Source organism: Lepisosteus platostomus, chromosome 11 (genome assembly GCF_059453375.1).
Source record: "Lepisosteus platostomus isolate fLepPlt1 chromosome 11, fLepPlt1.hap1, whole genome shotgun sequence".
Taxonomy (NCBI): domain Eukaryota; kingdom Metazoa; phylum Chordata; class Actinopteri; order Semionotiformes; family Lepisosteidae; genus Lepisosteus; species Lepisosteus platostomus.
Genome location: NC_142621.1, coordinates 1,570,473 through 1,592,348, shown reverse-complemented (window position 1 = coordinate 1,592,348; position 21,876 = coordinate 1,570,473). Strand labels below are relative to the sequence as shown.

The 21,876-nt window shown below is 48.8% G+C and overlaps 1 protein-coding gene across 2 annotated transcripts in view; it reads left to right on the top strand.

The window, feature by feature from the left end:
• Window positions 1–21,876, top strand: part of tgfbr3 (transforming growth factor, beta receptor III) — an 88,918-nt gene that overhangs the window by 47,475 nt on the left and 19,567 nt on the right. For both annotated transcript variants that reach the window (XM_088597713.1, XM_088597714.1), the window contains 6 exons: window positions 3,701–3,838; window positions 13,373–13,556; window positions 14,593–14,755; window positions 15,831–15,978; window positions 19,698–19,887; window positions 20,996–21,285. In XM_088597713.1, the coding sequence (XP_088453839.1) occupies window positions 3,701–3,838; window positions 13,373–13,556; window positions 14,593–14,755; window positions 15,831–15,978; window positions 19,698–19,887; window positions 20,996–21,285 (1,113 nt within the window). The remainder of the gene's footprint in view (window positions 1–3,700; window positions 3,839–13,372; window positions 13,557–14,592; window positions 14,756–15,830; window positions 15,979–19,697; window positions 19,888–20,995; window positions 21,286–21,876) is intronic.

Sequence of the window (21,876 nt, the reverse complement as noted above, 5' to 3'; positions counted from 1 at the left end):
TCAGTAACGATACGCCAGCACACACACGTTCATGCTCCTCGGACGGGCACTGCGGAGCGACCACATCAAGGGCCCTGAGAGGCGGCATCGGAGACGTGTTTCGCGCAGGACGTTTTCACTGTTCTGTGTGAAACTGCTTACACGCACGTCAGCTGCAGCCGAAGAAATGTTTGCTTTAAAGCAAAACAAAAAGCAGCTGTAGGTTTGTGCATGCCAAAAGATATCAATAATAACATTTTGCCTGACAGCTTATAATTTATTACCCAAATTATTCTGTAGAACACATGACATTCTGTAAGATACGATTTCCTGTCTTTTGGAACGTCATGTTGCTGAAGAGGCACTTTGCTCCATGCCGGACACGAGTGTGACAAGTCATGGGAAGTGCCTTTGACATCATTAGAAGACAAACTTTCAAACTTAATGCTTAGCGTTTGGTGTTCTCAGGCAGATCCACTGGCAGTTGCGTGTTGCTTGTAGAGTTATAATTGAGCTGGGCGTTTCCTCTGGGCGGCATGAGCTGGGTGACAGACGTGTCTCCGTGTGCTCGGGCCTGTGGAGACCGGCGTGAGCGCAGGGACATCAGGCCACGGAGAAGTCTTTTTCTGCGGTGAGGTGGCCTTCTGTTTCAAGTGAATAGGATGGGCAGGACAGTTGCTGGAGAATATTTTTTTACTGCTGTGCAAAACTGTTCCAGTTTCTCATTTTCAGCATACTGTAAATCCCCCCCAAAACTGTAATTTGTGGGGAAAATGTTTAATGTATCCTAGTCCTAGCAAGGTGTGTGCACTGATCCTTTCGGAAAATAAGGAGGACAGTTCCCTCTGGAGTTGATGGCTGATAGTTGATAGGAGCCCACAAGTCCAGGGAAAAAGAGGGGGTCTAGAAAGGGGAATGCATTTTTAAGAACTGTGAAGCATTCGGTTTTGGGCAAGTACGTGATATCCTGTTTATACTTTGACTGGACATACATGCTTGATCAAAAGCAGATACTGATCACACACATACTGTACATGTGTGCATTTGCACTTCAGACATAAATGCTCCTACAGACACAGGTCTGAGGAGAAAGTTTCCTGCAGCACCTTCCATGAATGTATAAGCCTGCCGTTTCCTTGAACTCTTCTAAAGCCAAAAGACAATCAGGATATGGTCAGTGATTTAACACAAGATGTTGGCATTATTTGTTGGCAGTATTTGTTTTTGTTCGTTTGTTGGAAACGTTTTCTGATAATGATGGGTGTGTTGAGCTGTTCAGTGACTCACACTTTAAAGTAATTCCTAGATTAACTCTGCCAATAAAGGAAGCGTCCTGTTCCTACAGACGGAGCTACTGAAATCCCACAGTGCCAAGTGAGATTTCTGAACGGGAATGTGACAGTTACTGTGAGATTCCACAGTTAGCAGGCTGAGATGTCCTTTTCTTTCTGTAGTGGTCATGTGGAGAAAGAATCCTTTGGAGCAAAAAAAATATAAAAAGTATTTTCATTGACAGCCCGGTGCATGATTAGTAATAAGAGTCTTTTTTATTTGAAGGAGTCACTCAAGTTAAGTTCCTGTCCGCTGACATGAAGAGGTCAGTAAGAAAAGGGAAAGTGCTGCTTGCTTTGGCAGCTGCTGCTCGTGAAGGGGTCGGAGGCTGGGTTGTGAAAGAGCAGGTCTGTGGCCTTGGAGTTGCCTTGTCCTCGGGGCTTGTCGTAGTGTCGTCCTGGCCTCAGCAGGGCTGAAGGCAACAGCTGGACCGCCTGCTTTCCAGGGGAGGCTGTCGGAGTGGCCAGCCCCTGGCAGCTGTCTCAGTGCAAAGAGGCTTTTATTAGACAGAAACCTGACCCCTCTCTTGCCTGTGCGGTGCCATCTCCTTGGCTCCACATTGCTGATCTTCAAGCAGCCTTCTTTATAAAGACAAAGAAAATACCAAATCCAGACTAAAGCATTTTCCCCCTGTTGTCTCTTGTCCCCTTGGCTCTGAGAATGTTTAAGACACACAGATTGTTCCCTCAAAGTCAACAGACGGCACAGTATCATCTTTACGACGCTGTGTCTGGTTGGCGAGGCCCTGCGCTACTGTCTTTCATCCTCTGGCCCTGTGATACGGCGTAAATCATGTTACCAGAATGCCGAAGTCTCCGGGCCTGTTTTTGTAGAGATCGCCGGGCCTCCATGAAGACATCCTCTCCTGGGAGGGAGACGTCTGCAGCTGTCTGTGGCTGTTGAGATGTGCGAGGGAGGGTGCGTGGCTCTGGTGCTCTCTTGTACACTCATTGCGCCTGCATTTGGGCTGCAGTTTTCAGGATAGATTGTTTGGGGGGGTCAGAGAGGGAGGCATCCTAAAGGTAACCATTTTGTTTTTTCACATAGTCCTTTTCTGTGCAGCCATGTTTGTGAATCCTGGCTGTCCTTTCCGCTGTGGAATTGTTTATGTCCCTTAGTATAATCGCACATCTTCGCCAGCCTGGTTGCTCTCTCTTTCTTTCTTTTGGCATTAGTTGTGTTTGGCACCCTGCCTACTCTCTGAAACCAAGCAAACACAAGCAGGTACAATCTAGTACTTGTTGGGGTTTTTTTAAGTCCTGGTGGGTGGATGCTTATTTTGCTTCAGAGACTGGACAAATGCAAGCAGAGGTTTCGACAGATTATGTTTTTTTTCTTTTACAATTTCCATAGAAGCCTGAAATAAAACCAAACCTCCCAAGAAATGAACCGCAGCACGCCATGGAGCTGAGATTCTCTCTGACACGCGCAGCTTTGTCTAAGACTGTGACTCCAGAACCCTCGGAGATAAGCTTTATGTCATTTCTTCCACTCTCTCTGTCTTCGGGGACTTCGTTTTTGCTGTTCTATGGCCTTTGTTGCTCAATGCTGTTATTTCCGTTTCTTCTTCTGTGCTCTGTGAAAGAATCAGGTTACGGTTTGAAACGAACTGATTCTTTTTGACTCATCTACACAGCAAGAGCGTACTGGGTGCCGAAATCCTAACTGCAGCTTGCCGGCCGCAGGGAAACTGCACTGCCCTGGTGGTAACTGGGGCTCATCCCCGAGAGAAACAACAAAACTGAGCTTCTGCCCGTCACGAGGCTGCAGGCCAGGGGCGGTGGAGGCTGGGGGAAGAAAAGGGATTTGTCTGTCACTCTCCTGGCCAGGGGTGTGAGAGCTTTAAAAAGGCGACAAAGATGAGGAGCCCTTCTGGCCCTGCCCTTCTAGGCTGTTTGGTAGTTCGTAGGTAATCGTTCCAAGAATCTCATTCAGTCATTTCTTGAAATGTTCCAGGGTATTGGTTTCGACAGCGTGGCTGGGAAGCTGTGCCACGCTCCCACAAACCTCCGGGTCATGAAGTGTCGCTCTCCTGTTCTCCGTTTTTAAGTCACTTCCTCATAGCTCCCACTTGTGCCCTCTGGTTTGTGTTTCACTGTTGATTCTGAGGAGATCTGCTGGGTTGACTTTGGCAGAGTGTTTTTAGGACTGTATACAGTATCTGGTCCTCTCAGAATTTTCTCTGCTCAAGACTAGAAAGGTCTAAGCATTATCCTCGGGATGTCTAGCCCTTATCCTGGATGGCAGCTCCTATAGGTGTCTTCATACCTAAGGACCTGTTAAACCAGCTTCTAACTGTGTCTTGGTCGCAGCCTCACCTCAGGGTCCAGAGGCCGGCTTCGCTCGCTGTGCTGTCTTGTCAATAATTCTCCCCTTCTGTCTGGCGCAGGTGACTCTGCAGCTGAAGCCCATCCAGTCCCTGCCGGAGCACGAGAAGCCGCTGGTGTTCGTGCTGAACTCCCTGCGCCCCGTGCAGTGGAAGCTGGAGACGGAGAAGCTGGCTCCTCAGGTCATGCGGACCTTCCATGTGAGTTGAGGGGAGACTCCGTCCGTCAGGTCCCACCAGTTTTGCTGGCTCTCCCTGGGGTCATGACTTCTCAGGCTGTGCTCCGCTGTGAGGTCCTGTGGCTTGTGTGCGACACCTCAGGGATGAAGATTATGTCAGTCATGTTTTTATGCAGCCAGGTGGAGAAATGTTGTTTAGCGATCGCAGACGTTTGTGTGTATGTGCTTGTGTGCATAAGCGTTGTGTGACGTGTAAGCAAAACCTAGGAGAGAGTTAATGTTTCTGGCTCCGTTCGTAAAGAGCGGTTGTAGCCAAAACACACAGATTCAGTTTCCAATTTTTTTTAATTGCCGCGATTAATGTTGACAGCAGGGCGGGGAGGCAGCAGGTGGGGTTTAGGGCTTAGCGGGAGGAAGTGGGTACCAGCTTCTTCCGAAAAGCAAATCCCTCTCACTCCGGCTTGGGGCCCCAGGCATCACTGCAGACCCCTTGCTTGCGCTGGGCTTTGAAGCTAGACACCGAGACTCCGGCACCATCACGTGGAATTAATTAACACCTGTGTGTTGGTGGGGTATTAAAAGTGCTTCGGGCCCTGAGTGTTGGTTTATGTGTTCGGGCTGCTCCCTTGAGGCGACCTTGTGTTCTTCGGCTCCCTGAAACGCTAAGGCAGCAGCAGTGATCCTTGGAGTAGGCTTTTCCCTGGACGCACCCAGTCGGGACACCTCTGACGCAGCCTGGGACGAAATGTGTTTACACAGAGGATAAACCGGAGCTATGAGACCAGCACTTTGTTGGCACGGCGTCCCGATCGGCTTTTGGAAAAAACTCCACTTCTCTAAACTGTTGACTGGTTTGCAGGACGAGTATTGTTCAAGCCTCAGCGTTCCGAGATCAGCTCCTTGTAGCGGGTGCGATCTCATGCCCCGGCGCTGTGCGGGGCCAGCCCGAGCCGGCTTGGGAAAACATTTCTCTGGGCCGGCCTGGGCCATTGGCACTGCTGGACCCCTGGCTATATTTAGCAAGAATCCAGGGGGCCCTGCCCCGCTGCAAGTTAATGAGAAAAAGAAAGCTTGTTCAGATCTGCTCACTGTAGGCTTTGGCAACGCTATCACATGAGAAAATCACAAAGGAAAAGCAGCTCGAGCCCAGTGTAGCTGCAGCCATGAGGCCGCTTTGAGAGTGTATATAAACTGAAGCCCAGCACGTGACTCCAAGTATCAAATTAAAGACTTGTGTTCCTAAAAACTGGTCCTTGGGGAAAGGTTTGCCTTTTGTGAAAGCTGAGATTATTAAAATATTGCATCAGTGTGTGTGTATAGCAGTTGTCTTTGACAACACACACAATGCACACCCACAATAGCACGAGTTCCTATATAGCACACCAGGTTACTAACAAGAAATATCCTTGAAAATTCCCCCCCAACCTTGTGTTGCTCTCAAAACCAGCACTGATTGATAGCAGTAGCTTTCTGGGTGCTTTTTATCAGAAAGATTCTGGTGTGGTTTTCGTTTCTGGGTACTGAATTTGTCAGCAAGGTTGTGACTCTTCTCCTTCCTGAGGTGTCTTACATAGCGTGCCAGATACCAGAAACCTCCGCTTGTTTTTAATTCGTGCAGTCAGGGCAGAATAACCCCCGACTGAGCGGTTTTGAGGGCGCCTTGCAAAATGTACTAAAGCAAACAAGTTCAAAACAAGAACGTTTTTAGCAAAAACACATACTGTATTCTAAGTACATTCAGCGGCGAAAAGTAAGGCCATCGCCTGGTAGCAGAACCAGGAGGGTTGGGCGCTCGTCGTGAAGGCCCCGCGTGTCCGAGCCGTCGGGTCGGACAGAGCCGTGGAGCTGATGCGTTGCGCAGACGCTCCCTGAGCTCAGAGCGCTGCTCGGGCCGAGCCAAGGTATGTCTTGGCAGCCTCTTTTGTGAGTAGGGCTAATGCGAAAAACATGTGAGTATGTGTATCTGCAGGTACCCTGATAGAAAACAATGTGTTCTCGCTGTAGTGAGGGATTATCAAGCAGCAGCAGCAGCAGCGCCACAACTCTCCTAGTGCACTGACTCTCCTTCTCCCTCTCTCTCGCCTCTTTTCTGTCCTCTGCCTCCCCCCACCTCTCTCTCCTCCCCCCCTCTCCATTCCTGCTCCCCTCTCTCTTCCTCTCTCTCGGTCTCTCTCGGCGGGCCTGTATCTCTACAAAACCACAAGAAACTCGATGGCTGAGGCTTCAGTTCTGGACAGCTGATAAAAGCCTTCTGAAACAAGTGTTATTTGTTTTGGTCTAAGAGGTATTTATCTGGAAATCAGAAAGTTACTTTTGCAATCATAGCTTAAGCAGGCCCAGATGTGAGGCCGAGCTGCGGAGTAAAAGCTTGTAACATGTAGGTCTTGTGCTGATTTCTACGCTCACACCCTCAGACACAAACAGGGCCTTGTGGGTTCTGCCCATTCCCTGCTCTGCCTTCTACTTTCACGTACCATTACCATCATTTATCATCCCCGTTTCTAATTGCCTGTGATTGAGCAGCCTGACACACCGGCTGGGGAGGTCAGGACTGCGCTCGCCAGAGCCATGTGCCTTTCAGAGCCAGCTGCTTTTTCGGCAGCGCGCACGGAGGGGAGTCAGCCAGCCTTTGCTGGGGTTTTTAAAGAGGATGCATCACTGCTTATCACAGATGCATTTGCTCTGTATTTCCTGTCTTGATCAAGAGGTTGTAAGTTGATTATACTAGTGCAAATTCAACTTCTGAGTTTGGTGCAGAGACCAGAGCAGGGGTTAATCAGTGAGGCTTAGTAACAGTTAAATCCAGCGAGACTTGGGCAGGAACACTGGCGCAGGCTGTTGGAGTTTAATCCGAGGAATTAAGTTTCAGACACCCCACTAAAAATGCAGAAACACCCACGCAAGAAAATGTCTGCATATTTTATGTTCAAAGGGATTTTTTTTAAAAGCCAAAGGCATCTTATTGCTCACGTTTGACATTTTAATTACTCAACTATTTCCTGTTGAAATTGGGAGCTGCTTGTTTTCTAACAGATGTATTTTTTTGTGTTTATGAGTTTAATTCTCTGCACAATGTTTTTTTTTTTAATAACTTCAAATCCACAAAGTTCATTTTTGTTTTTGGGTGACATATGAACCTTATCCCTTATATATATATATTTGTGGAAAGGGCATTAACATTAACTCTGCTGCAGCAGTAAAACAAACAAGAAGAAAACCTATAGGAGTAACTGTAGATCATGCAAATGTCCAAGCAGAAGCTGGCATGGAGACAGGCTGCAGTGATCCCTGCACTTCCATGTGCTGAGGAGTGAGCTCTTCAGATTGAAGCCGGAGGTGAGCTCTGTGCAGGGGTCCTGACAGTGTGAGGGTGAGGGCAGAGCCCTGGACCCCTTACTGCAGGGTTGAGCAGTGTGATTCCTCCTGCGGGCTCTGTTACCATTCTCCCTAATTGCTAAGCTGCATGGCAGATAAACTTGGGATAGACCAGTTTCCCATCCATGGGGACATCATGTGCTCCCAGTGCTTCATGCTGAGCTCTGCATCACTAATTTTTCAAAACATTTACTTATCTGTGATTTCAGCATGATCTCTGTCGGCTGTCGATTTTCTGATCCAGAGCCCGTGCGTGAAAGGAGAAACTTGTGAGCATTGGTGGCCCCGTTCTGCAGAGTTTTAACCACAGAAACACGCCCCCCAACACCACCAAGGCCTGAGCTGTGCTCTCGTTACAGTATATCTGCTTCACAGCTCCAGCGGGGTTATGGTCTGTGTTTATTCAACACATTAAACTTTTCAAACACAACTGGATCAAGGAAAAGCTGATGGCTCTGGATGCTGACTCCCCAGTGGGCACTGGGACTCTTGTGCACACTGACAGACTACACTGTACCACAGGGTCCACTCCAGCCAAGCCTCATCAGTGCCTTTTCTTGCATCATAAGGCATATTTCCTGAAGCAAATTGGTCTGAAAATACTCCTGTCAGTGCTCATTTCCTCACGATTCCCATCTATGCGATCTGGATCCAGATACACAGACGGGCTGAGCTTGGATCAGGTTAAATACTCCGAGCGGACTGTTGGTATTGGCCGTCTTTAGAGCGCCGATGCTTTTTTAAAAACATTTCAATCCAGACGTTCCGCTGTAAAACAGGCTTAATGTGGTCCATGCAGATCAGCAATGTGCCTTGCCAGCATTATAAAAAAAAAACGTGAATTGTTACAAGAATTTTTTGGGATAAAATTTACTACAGTACACGATAACTGCAATAAAGTTGAACTTGGTAAACATGAAAGAGTCTGACCATGATTAATGTGCTTTACTGTAATGTGCATGGCTGTCTCTTTGGTCATTCACTAATCTATCTTCTCTCCACCACAAAGGAACCTGGAGTCCATGAATCTTTGCCGCAGAGCAGCCTAACATGCACTTTTGGTTCTGTTTTACATTCTTCTGTCAAGACTCTGAACTCTGAAGGTTGGGCCTGTTGAGTTTTCTCTCATGTAAAGTTTTCCAATGGCTTTTGCATTTTAGAGATTTTGAATAAATGGGTTTTCCTGTTTTTTTTTGTGTTAATTTTCAAAAAACCAATTAAAGCATGCTTTGCATGCACCTCTTTTTTAGCAGCAAGATGGCCTGAGCTACTGTAGCTATGTGACTGAGCGCGGTGGCTCCTGCCCTCCTGCTCTGGATGCAGACCTGCAGGCAGCAGCAGCTGGGCACAGCCGCGGTATTGATTAGGACCACTGCTCTTCCTAACTTATACTGGACTGGCTCAGTGATCCAGATTCTGGTATAGTTAGTATTCCTGTTAAGTTTTCAGATGATCCCAGAATAGGTGGATTAGCAAACTCCCGGGGAAGCAGGGGTTAGGCTCCTGGACTCATGACTGCCGCCACTTGTAACTGGAAGGTTGTGTGGGTTCAAATCCCACTTGAGACAACAACGCTGTGTCTTTGAATGACATACTTCACTCCGGTTGATCCAGTAAAATAACCCGCTGTATAAATGGGTTTCAATGTGAATATCTTTGGATAAAAATGTCAGCCAGATGCATTAGTATATGCAAAGGAAATTCAAAAAGATTTCAGATTTAAGACTGAGCAAACATGTAGAGAAGAGTAGTATTTCATGCAGGTCGTAGAAACAAGTTGAACTTAAAGAGCATACTTATGAAAAAGACTTAAGTGCTTGAGCAGCATCACTGCTTTGAAGAGGACATTCGCATTAAGTTGAGGGCTTGCATGCAAGGTTTAGGAGGAACCAGTTAAACCAAGTGGACATTTGTCAGTAATCTTTATTTAAGAAAAGTCTCTGTTTTGTTAATAGTTTGCAAATCTGTGGCGGAAAGCACAATCCAGGCTTAAAGTAGGGACTTGATCATTTCAGGTTGGTGTGGAAATAAAAATATATCATGTTGAAGTTGCGTTGTCATCATCAGAGCTACAGTATTTGCCAAATCTGGATCTTATCTGGATGGGACGTGCCTTGATAGTTACTTTCTGATTGTTAATGGAAACCAGGCGAAAGGCAGGCAGTTCTAGTTTTCAGTGGGGTTGCAGTCTGCTGCGTGTACTGACAGATGGTGTCTTCGAACCTAATTCTAGACAGCACCCTGTGTGCCTCTTTACAGGTTGACTGATCATTCGTCCGACGAGGCCTGATAAAATGAGCTGTCAACACATCTATGTCCTAATACATTGCTGTTGGCGTCTATTAACGAGTTCTTAATTAACACCCCAGGTCATTTAGAAATGGCACGTATTTTTCATTGCAGAACGTTTGTGTTTCCCAGGCTGGAAGTGTTGCTTGGTGAGCAGCTGACGAAAATACGGACCCGATAATTGATATAAAACTTTTGGCACTTTTCTTCTTGCAGCGTGCACATGTGGCAGTAATATGTGAATGTTGATGGGGAGGAACACCAGGAAACCACATGAAATTGTGCTGTTAGAGACCCAGGGGCTGTGGGGAAGTCCTGGCAGCCTGCAGCTGTTGCTTTTGACTGAGGAATAAAGAGCAATGATGCTGGATAAGTGAAAGTTTAACCTTTTAAGGCTTGTCCTCCCGACGCAGCGCGTTTCTCTAATTGGCTGGAGCAAATCTCTCTGAGCTTGGGAATAATATTCTCGAATTCTTCGTTATACAGAGCGTGCAGCAAAACAGATGACGCAGGGCTTGAAGATTGTTGCCTGCTGTCCTTTCAGGACCCCCCGGAAGAATGAATCGCCAATCGTAGTCGTGCTCTCTGCCCTCCAGGGCGCGCAGTTTTAATTGCCATTCTTTTGTGTGGGACGGTTTTAATTTGCAGCACTGTAAAACTGGTTTAGTGTACCGCCGAGTGTTTGGCTGGAAACGGAGGAGCCACTGAGGCCTGGCAGGAGGCGAGAAGGGCTGATTTTTGTGTTGCACATTTTCACGCCATCAACCTCCACTGGGCCTGATGTCAGAACTACCCATGGGCCCATCTGGATTTGCCGGACATTAGGTCAATTCACAACAGAACCCCGAATCCAATCTCTTTTTCTGGCACCGTAAAGGCAGTGGTACTGTAGGGCAGTGGATTTGTGGATCAGGAGGACAACCGATTACTAGACCCATTCAGGGTAGTGGGCCGTCCGTTTGAGTGTTTTTCTTGAGGGCTTGGGGGAAAAAATGCACCTAAGAGGTCAGAAGGTCAGAGTCACTGTAGGCGTGAATATTCAAGCATGGGTTACCGTAAAGGAAGACCTGAACCGTGGCTATTGTCATCCACGGTGGAACGGGTGGAATATCCCCGCGGGTCTACCAACTCTCCTCCATCTTAGGGGCTGCCCGTAGTAAGAATGACTGTATGTTCACAACCACAGGGCCAGGGTGACTGTCCTGGACAGCCCCGTGTTTGTGGTGCATTATCTGGTGGGTCAAAAACAAAGCGATCCCCTCGTGATGGAGAAAATGGAGGCGGGCGGTTTGTGATGGGTCCTGACACATCAACAGACACGCCTCCATGAGGCCACCATGGACGTTGACCCGCGCGACTTGTTGGACACGTGGTTTTAACACGGCGTCGTGAATTCGCCACGGGGGGGGGCGTTCTCAAGGGTTGTATGACATTTTTGCACATTCTGTCAAGGGAGTGTCTCGGTGCAGTAGTTTGTCATTTCATCGCCTTCGAGTGTGTGACAGACCTCCTCTGTGTTTCTTCTGGTCAGCAGCTGTAGGAAACCCTCTGTGTGAGACCTGGCAGGGATGACCTAGTAATACTCCAGCCTGGACTCTGGACTCTGGTGCATGTAGTTGCCTGGAGCTCATTTCTTTACTTTGTTGCCCTTTTTATATTCTTGGGATTTGAATTGTGTATCTTGGTTGAAAGCAAATTGCTCTTGCAATTAAATTCACACACCTACAATTCAGCGCACCTACACTGTGCTGGCCCAGAGTATCTCAGTCTCTTTTTATAATGAGTTATTTATATGCGGCGACTTCCAGACAGCTCGCAGAAGTTAAGTCTGGAGCTTTATCGTCTGTGTGTTGTTTTTTTCATGCTAGAAGATTAACCTAAATCAAGATTCTCATAAGGCTTCTTTTTGTTATCTTCTGCATTATTTTCTTTATTTTTTGCTGTTGTCTTGAGAGCCAGAAACTTTGAGGAGACAAGCCAGAGGTGAAGCAGATGTTTGACACCACAAAAGTCCTGGCACTCAAGGGGATGGGGTGCGTCAGGCTTGGAAGGAGGATGGGAAAACAGGGGTTTGTGTGCGTTTGAAACCCCCAGACACTCCATGTGCTTGGCATTGCGTGCCAGAGAGAGGGGCAGAGTCATGACTCCAGACCAGAGCTCTGTTATGAGTTGTTATGGGGCTTGATTGGAAGTATAAGTTAGAGGATCGTAAGTGTGATTCAGAGCTGTGTTCTTTTTCCTGAACAAACCCATGGTGCCAGCATTTAATTCGCATGGCCTCTTGTTTTTCGAAACGATCCCTTCCGAAATGAGAAAAAAAGCCGGAGAAGGAGCCTGTCTAGACCGTCTGCAGGGGCACGACGGCTGCAGCAGATCTCAGCACACATGCGAATGTTTATCTCTCCGAGCCGAGGCGTAGAGATCGGGCTGTGTTACAAGCCAAAGGGGTGGTCTCTTGCTTTGCAGGTCGGTTCTAGCTGAGCTCTCGTGCCAGAACCCGAACCAATACCTCATGGTTGTGGGGGGGGTTGCACACATTGCAAGCCCATCTCTTTTTCCATTTTTGCGCCAGCAGCTGTTTTTGTTTTGAGTCTTTTTTCTTGCGCCCAGTGTGACTTTTCCCTCCTCGTACTCGGCCTTTCATGAGGACAGTAAATCATCAGTCAGGGTCAGAATCCTTTCAGACCTGTTTGGTAATATAATCGGCTCAAACGGACTATTTAACGGCGATTGGCACCCTGGAGGGCGTCGATTATGTAAGAAATGTGAGCTAACGATATATACAGGGGCGAAGTATAATTCAGGCATTGTTGTTGTAGAATGCGTGTGCTGGTCCCTGGAGATGCAGTGATCTCATGGCTACAGACCGACTGGAAATGTTTTATCATTTAAAGCAGATGGATGGAGGGTCTGTGGGTGTGCTGTCTGCGTGATGCAGGCCAGTCCCCTCGCCTTGGCTGTTCACGAGACCTCGGCAGCTTTCAGAAACTCCCGCTATACTGACGGGCCTGTGAAAAGACCACATGTGGAAGCCGTGAAGACTGAGTTTGAAGCACACGTTACTGTGGGTCAAGAGAGGCGCAGTTTCAGAAATGTCATGGATGGGAATTAAGTGCGCGAGAGCTGCATGTCATTCCTGAATGTCAGAATTGAGCTCTCTGTGCCTCTTTAAAACTGACGAATATCTTGAGCAGCTTTGTGTAGCTATACACTCTCTTTATAGGTTCTCTCAGGCATTTTTTGGATGCACTTTATAAATGGGATGATTTGAATGAAGCCACGACTATGTCAATGGTCAATAAAATCACACTTACATGCAGCTTCAAAATAAGCCCTTATGTTTCTACAGTACATTACTTTTCTTTGGTGTGCTGGCGGCCTCATCCTGCCCTGCATTTCTGCTGCCTTTGAGGGTAATGAAAAGGTTAAGTCCGATCAGGTAGCTGTGTCCGAGCCCTGGGGACTGTTCCACTAAATGCCCTTATTTCCTGACTTGAAACTGCTACCCCATTAGAGAAACCAGACATTACTGAAAAGTAGTGCCTTTCAATGCATACTGATCAATTATATCCGATATGCTTCAAGTACTGAATGCATTTCTTTATGGTTTCCCCTGACGGCTTATTAAATAAAATCTAAGAGGTCACACCACCACAAAGAGAGTAAAACCATAGAGCAGTGAGACCAGTGGTCTGATACACTTGGGCTACCAGGAGCTGACACATTGATGGGAAGCTGTATTGTAAGGACAGATCAGTGTTGACCACATGTTCCACTATCCACACAGGAGCGACTAAAGAAAATGAGCTCATAGTATAAACTTATCTGACCACACTTGCAGCTGTCACTGAAGGACGTACTTTATTAATTCCTTTCTTTACTTTCCACCCAGGTTTCCGAAGGCTCGACGGTCCAGTTCGAGCCCGGAAATTTCTCCCGCTTCTACGAGGTTCTGCAGGAAAAGCTTCCCACCCACAACGAGCGCCTAATGACGTGGGCCAAGAGGAAGTACAAGGCAGTGACCTCCTTCTCCGAACTCAAGGTCGCCCAGAACATCTACATTAAAGTGGGCGAAGGTGAGCCTAGCAGGTGGAGGGGGACTGTGGGCTGCAGCTGGAACACTGCAAGAAGTGTGAATTTGCGATCATTGCTTTTGCAGTACTTACGAATATGCCGGCTGGTGTGCTTTGTTTTGACATTTTAAGGAAAAATCCATAGTATGGCATGGTGCAACAGTAGTTAGCACTGCTGCCTCGCAGCTCTGAGGCACTGAGATCAGTTCCTGTGGGCTACGTGTGTGGAGTTTGTATGTTCTCTTTGTACGTCCGCAGGGGTCTCCTCCCAAAGTCCAAAGATGTGCTCGTGGGTTAATTTGGAAAAAATAGGCCTTGCTATGACTGTGGTTGTGTCCATCTGCCCCTTGCTTCCAGGATAGTGACAGTGAACCCAGGATAGAACGTGTTAAGTGTATTTGGCTTGGCTTTAACAAAGCATGAAAAGCAAGCTCTGTACTGTAAGACAAGGTGCCAGTGTATAATTCTATACAAGGTATGTTGCTTCGAGTCCAATGCCATGTGAGCCTAATAAGGAAGCACCTGTCTTCTGTTTCAGCAGAGTGGAAACGAGCAGGGCTTAGTCCTCATGTTCTGGCAAAGATTTAAGTGGAGGGTGTGAGGGTGGAAAAAATTAATATCAGCACAGAAGACTGTGAGATGTTCAGAACTGTTGACGGTGTGTCATGTGCCATGTTTCTTACAGGAATTCATGGTAAATCTTTCCTTCTGTGCAGCACAAATAGTTGTGTAATTTAAAGTGATTTGTGGGGTTCAACCATCTGAGGGTGACAGTGTGAGCTGTAAGAGTGAGGAGGTGTCCTAGATCCCGTCTCGATGTATAGGTTTGTGGTCAAACACCACCAGTCAACACCACCTTTGGTGGCTCTGCCATCCCACAATCGTCTTGGAATGGAGACCACTGGGTCCACACAGGCAGCTGGCGGGTGATCAGTGCCCATGGAGAAGCATGAGTCTCAGCTTGCTGGCAGGCGCCAGCACTGCGCCTTGCACAGGATTCGGCCACCTTCTCACTGCGCCCTTGTCACCTGCCTTCCAGACGCCACGTTCTCAGAGACCTGCAAGATAGACAACAAGTTCCTGTCTCTAAATTACCTGGCTCAGTACGAGCAGCCCCAGCAGTCCCTGGGCTGTGTGCTGTCTGGCCCCTCTGAGGACAGGGAGGTCCACATCATCGAGCTGCAGGCGCCCAACTCCAGCAGGTGAGCTGTGCTGTTCCCCAGGCCCAGCCCAACAAGGTTACTCATTGCTCCCCCTGCAGGCCAGGGCGTGCTGCTGCTTTTCCCAAGCTTGACTGTCACAAAGCAGTGCTTCACTTTTCAGTCAGAAGTGTTATTAACAGTTTGAATCAGTTTCAGAACACAGATGCTCAGATTTTAACTCAAGCGCATGAGCATATGTCTCCTGTTTAGCTGTTTAGCTCCCTATGGGTTTGACAGTAGGATCCAGCTTACTGCCATTCAACGCGAAGAGCTCAAATGGTTTTGCTCCTGACTGCGTCAGTAAAGTTCACTTCCTGCACATCTGCCCATCTCGGAGCGCAGCCCCTTGCACTCTGGCTGTCACTCAGATCAGAACGAGGCCCCCAGCAGAGGGCTGTAGGAAGATCTTCCAGCCATTATTAGATCCTGCAAGTCAGTTGGCACTTTCAAATCCTGTCTTAAAACTGTGTTATATTAAAAAGTCCCCGTGATAATGAATCCTGAAATGCATGGTTTAAAACCAAGATTATTATTTAGATTTGATTTCTAAACATGAAACAATTTAAAAAGGCTTAAAGATGGAAAAAATGTTAGAGATCTGACATTTGCCTCTGAAAAATACCCCAACCTCCGATGAAGTAAAGAAAAACAGAACAAGAATCCGTGGTCGGGATTAGTTAAACACACACACAGTGTAAATATAGACAGTGTCCCTATTCCCAAACACGGTTACTGCTGACAGCAAGGTAGTAATTTTCTCTTTCCAGTGTTTTCAGCAACTGAGCTAGTAATTGCACAAGAATCTACTGAAGCGTTTTGTTCCTAAATGGTTCCCCGAAGCTGCTGGCAGTGTGAAAATGCAGCCGCTGTGTTGTGTAAAATCACTCCAGTCTGCACATAGTAGTAACAGGGTCTGCTCCACACGTGTCCTGCTCTTCCGGGACACAGTCCAGCTTTTTAATCATTTGGCCAGACACTGGAGACATGATAACATGGAAGAAAGTTTGATAAATTTCACAACTCTTGGCATTTTGAAGTTTTTACGGTGTCTCCTTTCCGCCTTTTTCCAAAACAGCGCTTTCCAGGTGGACGTGGTGGTGGACATCAGGCCCCTGGACTCCGACGCCGCCCTCCGCCGGGACCTGGTGCTCGTGCTCAAGTGCCAGAAGTCGGTCAACTGGGTCGTGGAACCGTGTGGGCTGGCGGGCCGGCTGGAAGTTCTGGTGCGTAGCTGGGCGAGACTGTGGGGTCTCACTCCTGCAGTCCGCGCCCCTGTAGAGGTGCTCCTGTCGGGGGTTCGCCACACCCCACATGGGGAGACTGGCGGGGACGCGCGTCAGGCCGCAGACTCCTGACGAAGGCCCCGTGGGTTTGAGGGGGAAGGGAGAGAGCCAGGGTCCTCACGTTGTGTTCCACGTGCTCTTGGCCTTGATCGCTCATCACCCAGCAGAACACATGAGCTACAGTACGGGAATCGCTGGCACCCTGCTGGGCTTCTAGGATTTCAGATCTTGGCCTGGTGAGCTCCACAATGTTCATGGCTTTTGGAGTTCGTAAGGAAAAATATTTTTCGATGAGATTTTTTTTTATCTTAACTTTTCATGGCACTACAACTTTGAAAAAAAAGTTCAAGAGAGAAAAGGAGCTATTGCCAAAAAAGTCTTTTTACTACGAGATGGCTTATCAGAGATGGCCTTGCTTTGAATATTACTGGGCACTCTGTACTGGATTTAACTGTAATAAAACAACTTTTTTACATCAGCGTGAAATTCTCAGGGCTTATTCATCTAGTTTCAAAGGCATTGAAGGAGCTGTCTTTAAAACTCCTGTGATTTATTATGTAAGATATACTACAGACTTCTTTCAGAATTCTAAGTTTTTCTCCTTTTTGGTTTTTAAAATACATCAGCACGTGTGTTTGAGAAAACAGCTATATGAAAAGAAAGTTGCTTTAAAGGACACAGTGGAGTGAAATATTGAGCCTGGGGAGGAGTGTCAGGAGGACCAGTTGAAAACTGGGGGTGGTCACCCTGTGCACCTAGCAACCTGTGGGGTTGCTGTGGAAACTGGACGTGCTCCAGATCCACAGGTGAGGCTCAGCTGGAGAAGCTCTGCAACCAAACTGAAGACCGAGCAGGGAAACGCGGTCGGGGTCGGGTAGCAAAACCTTCTTTAGTGAACTTGTTTTTTTGGAAAGAGGAAGTTTAATTTGTCCCAGCGCTCTGGCACCCTGCCAGCAGTTTCAGTTTGAAAGCCTTCCTAGCCTTGAGGTGATGAGACGCTCCAGAAACCTTTAGGACCGTTGTCAACTTCACACAGGCGTTGAAATAAGTTAGCCTCACTGAAGAGGGTATTTTTGGACATGTATCTCTAACATCCCTGTGGCTAGCAGAATTCGGAAACTCCAAAGCTGTGACCAGCTGGGTTTTCTGCATTCATCTGCAGAAACAGTGGAGCTCTGAGTTATTACCTCATCTCTGAAGGTACATAATAGGTGGTGATTTAAAGACTCTTGAATCCCATCAGGTTTAATTAAATAAATCCACAAAAAACAGTATGTGTTTAGGAACCTTCAAGACACCATCGCAGTAAAAACGTCTCACTAAGTAACTTGTCTTTTCAGCTTCATGTGCTCTTCTATGGTTTAAACTCATTTTGTTGTGTGAACTTGGTAGTTTTAGGAATTTCTGAACATATGCCCAGTCTTTCATTTTGTATTTTCCAGATTTGCGTGTTTCTGCTCCTATAAAAAAAAAAATTATAATGGCAAAACCATTTTGTGGTGACAAAAGCACCTAATGTTTTGAAGCCTGTGGCCTCTTTGTTAGGCCTAAATGGCCTGGCTGGTCTCACATAAATCTTTGACAGTAAAGATTAACTGTTTACAGTATGTTAGCCTTTGGCATGCCTATAATAAAATCTTGCTTGGCACTTACACATGGAGCGTGGAACAATTAGTGCTCTTCTTCTCCCAGCTGCCCGGCAGGGTTCCCACAGTCTGCTGTTGCCACTGGCCCCCCTGGGCGAAGGAGCAGATCCAGTTATCGCTTTCAGGAGCCTGTGTGCTGCCTGTAATCAAGACCTGTTACAGGACAAGAGCCTGCCATGACAGTGCACGTCTTCCAGCGCGCCCTGTTTGTTCAGCTGCCCTGGAAGGGTATTTAATCAGTCAGGGCTGCTTCTCTGCAGGAAAGCAGGAGAGAGAGAGAGAGCACAAGGCTGACATTGTAAGGCAAGCTGGCCTAAGCCAGCGCTGAATTGAAAACACATGGGAGAAAACCCAAATTGCCGTTTCACTGGCCTGACGGGAAACCTCGGGCCCGGTTAGGGGTGTTGGGCGAGATGAGAGAGCTTAGCCAGGGAGACAGACTGCAGCGAAACCTCTCGCGGCTGATAAGGGCTGTCAGAGGGAGAGTGCGTCGGGGGGGGGGGTCACTGACGAGGACAGAGGACAGGTTCAGCTCTTGCCGGGACATGTCCCTTCAAGTGCGCATGAGCTGCACCGGCAGTCCCGAACGAGCCTCGTTAACGGGCCGGCTCGGCGGGGACGAGGCGGGTGTGTGCGTGGGCCAGGCCCTGGGACGGCCTGTGTGGCGCGGGTCAGGTGCGTGTGTGGGTGTGTGCGCGCGAGAAACGATAGCCTCGTAAAACCAGAGCTCCTGCTACTGCCGGAGGGTTGGCCAAAGCCGGGCGAGGGGCACTGCCGATGTGTGGGAATCTTCTGTGGGAAAGGATTAACGTGCGCTTACATTAGCGGCCAGCTGAACGGGGAACAGATGTGTAATTCAGAGAAAATGTGACACGTCGGTGTCTCGTGATTGATCAGGCACAGCGCAGCGCTGTTCTCCTGGTGGCGTGCCGTTTGAGAAGCCTTTTCAGAATTGAATATTATTGTTAATTTGTTGTGGCGGACAGCTTGATCCAAAGTCACTTGGTTAATAATACTGTTTTGTTATATAAATGACTTGCGGTAAATCGCTAGAAAACATTTACAAAAAGTAGAGCAATCTAACAAAAATCGAAGAACAAATGGGATACAAGCTACTGCTGTTAGACTAAGTAAAAGAAGTGCAATGAACTTTGTCATCTGCACGCGTGGTGCACTCATATACATCTCTTTTTCCCTTGAAAGTCCACTGATAGATGGTTTAAGTGAAAACAGATAATTGCCAGTAAAGAACTGGCAGCTGGAGTGGAAATTGTTTGCCCTATTTTGGTTCTGTTATCAGGTCTAGTTTCTGGAACAAACAAGATAACAGAACAGGAAGTGCTGATTTCTGTGGGTAGGAATTTAATGTTTGTCTTTCAGCATAAAGCCGTGCGCTTGGCTTTTGAATCTTATCGATGGCGATTAGAAATCGACACACTGAAACAAAGGGTTTTCATCTCAGCCCCGTCCCGGCCCCTGCTGCAGGACAGCAGTGTGGGACAGCGTAACTGCAAGGCTGTGGGTTCAAATCCTGAGTCCTTGATTGAGGTGCCTCATTCCTATTGTTTCAGGAAAATGCTGTATAAAGGGGTACAAACATAAGATTCTTTCAACTAAAATGTAATCTAAAAAACTGTCCGGCCTGTCTGCTGCCACAGAGGTGGGAGACCAGACACCCAGCTCTCTGAATGGGCAGCCCTGTCTGCGCAGGGTCCGATCCGCAGCCCCTGGACTGTTCTTGGCTTTTCGGCTCGAGCCCCGAAGTTAATAAAATGGGCTCGAGGGCTGTGGATTGCAAACCCAGCAACGAGGGTCAGGCCAGGATAAAGGAAGGGGGCTCAAAGCAGATGGAGCATGTTGAAATGGGGCTGGGGAGCGCTCAGAGCAGGGCGCTGGAATGTTGTTGAAGGCACACGTGCCGTGAGGGGCGGCAGTGTTTCACGGTGATGAGAGAGGCTGCTGGGCCTCTGCTGGGCCTCTGCTGCGCGTTAGCCCCTCTGCTCTTCCCCGCAGACCTCGGAGACTGTCTCGGTGGGGCACGAGGTGGAGAGCTCCATGCAGGTGGTGAAGACGGCCAGGCAGAGCCTGCCCTCGGGCTCCCAGGCTCTGATCCACTGGGCGGAGGAGCGCGGCTACCGTCCAGTCACCTCCTTCACCAGCACTGCCGTGGCCAACCACTTCAGCCTGAGGCTGAGGGAAGCAGGTGAGCCCCTCGGGGAGCCGAACAAGGCCTGTATTCGGGACCCTCGCCCGGGCACAGGTGTTCACTGTCCAGAGACACAGCCCAAAGGTGATCGCTCTGTACCTGTAGGGCTGTTGCTCTGTACCTGCAGTGCTGTTGCTCTGTACCTGCAGGGCCGCAGTGCTGTTGATCTGTACCTGCAGGGCCGCAGGGCTGTTGCTCTGTACCTGTAGGGCTGTTGCTCTGTACCTGCAGTGCTGTTGCTCTGTACCTGCAGGGCCGCAGTGCTGTTGCTCTGTACCTGCAGGGCCGCAGTGCTGTTGCTCTGTACCTGCAGGGCCGCACTGCTGTTGCTCTGTATCTGTAGGGCTGTTGATCTGTACCTGCAGGGCCGCAGGGCTGTTGCTCTGTACCTGTAGGGCTGTTGATCTGTACCTGCAGGGCCGCAGTGCTGTTGCTCTGTACCTGTAGGGCTGTTGATCTGTACCTGCAGGGCCGCAGTGCTGTTGCTCTGTACCTGTAGGGCTGTTGATCTGTACCTGCAGGGCCGCAGGGCTGTTGGTCTGTACCTGCAGGGCCGCAGTGCTGTTGCTCTGTACCTGCAGGGCCGCAGTGCTGTTGCTCTGTACCTGCAGGGCCGCAGTGCTGTTGCTCTGTACCTGTAGGGCTGTTGATCTGTACCTGCAGGGCCGCAGTGCTGTTGCTCTGTACCTGTAGGGCTGTTGATCTGTACCTGCAGGGCCGCAGTGCTGTTGCTCTGTACCTGTAGGGCTGTTGATCTGTACCTGCAGGGCCGCAGTGCTGTTGCTCTGTACCTGCAGGGCCGCAGTGCTGTTGCTCTGTACCTGCAGGGCTGCAGTGCTGTTGCTCTGTACCTGTAGGGCTGTTGATCTGTACCTGCAGGGCCGCAGGGCTGTTGCTCTGTACCTGTAGGGCTGTTGATCTGTACCTGCAGGGCCGCAGGGCTGTTGCTCTGTACCTGCAGGGCCGCAGGGCTGTTGATCTGTACCTGCAGGGCCACAGTGCTGTTGCTCTGTACCTGTAGGGCTGTTGCTCTGTACCTGCAGGGCCGCAGGGCTGTTGCTCTGTACCTGCCTGGCCGGGGTGCTGAGTTCAGGTTTTCTTCCAGGTGTGGTGGTGGAGGAGCCCCTCAGCATGTTCCCCCCGGAGCTGGAGCGTCTGCGCAACCTGAAGCCCCCGGTCGGCCCGGCGAGCTCAGGGCCCCTCGAGCTGCCCTTCCTCTTCGGCCGCGGGGGAGGCGGCCGGCCGGAGCCGGGCAGGCTGCCCCTCTTCCCGTTCCCAGCGGCCGAGTGGCCCCCCGCGGAGCCGGAGGAGCAGCAGGGCTCCGTGAGCGTGGGGCTGTCCGTGCGCTGCGAGGAGCACCGGATCGTGGTTTCCGTGGACAAAGAGAGCCTGCAGGTTGGTACTGGCCCGCTTTGCTCAGCTGCTCAGTGCCATCCTTCTGCATGGGAGTTCTGGACTGGGTCCGGTCATAGCTGACATCCCTGCGAGAACACGTACTGTATTGTACTTCCATGGCGTCTGCAGTGTTTATCTGTCTTACATAAAGTCAACAGCCTTGATCTTCTCTTCTGACTTTTTTTTGTGTTTCCGTGAACGTTAATGCTCAGCGGTCGGCTTTTAAAAGTTCCTTAGTGTTTTAGTACAAAATGTTCTCATCTAAACCAAAGATGACTGTCCGACTGTTTAGTAATGATGAAGAGCGACTACGCAGCAGGGGTTGTAACTGGCCATAAAAAGAGCCAAAAGCCCAGATGGAATTCGGGATCTTTAACAACAAAGTGAGCTGAAATCATTTTAAATGCCTGTGTTTAATGTGAGTTTCATTATCCCTTGCTGGGTAAAAACTTGCTGTATTTATGACAAAATTAAAGGCTGGTTGTCAAAAAAGATACTGTGCCGTTTGAAGAGGGAGAAACGAGCTGTCAGATGTTTTAAGCACAAAAGGACTTGTATTTCAATACGAAACAGAAGCGATCACGTGCTCTG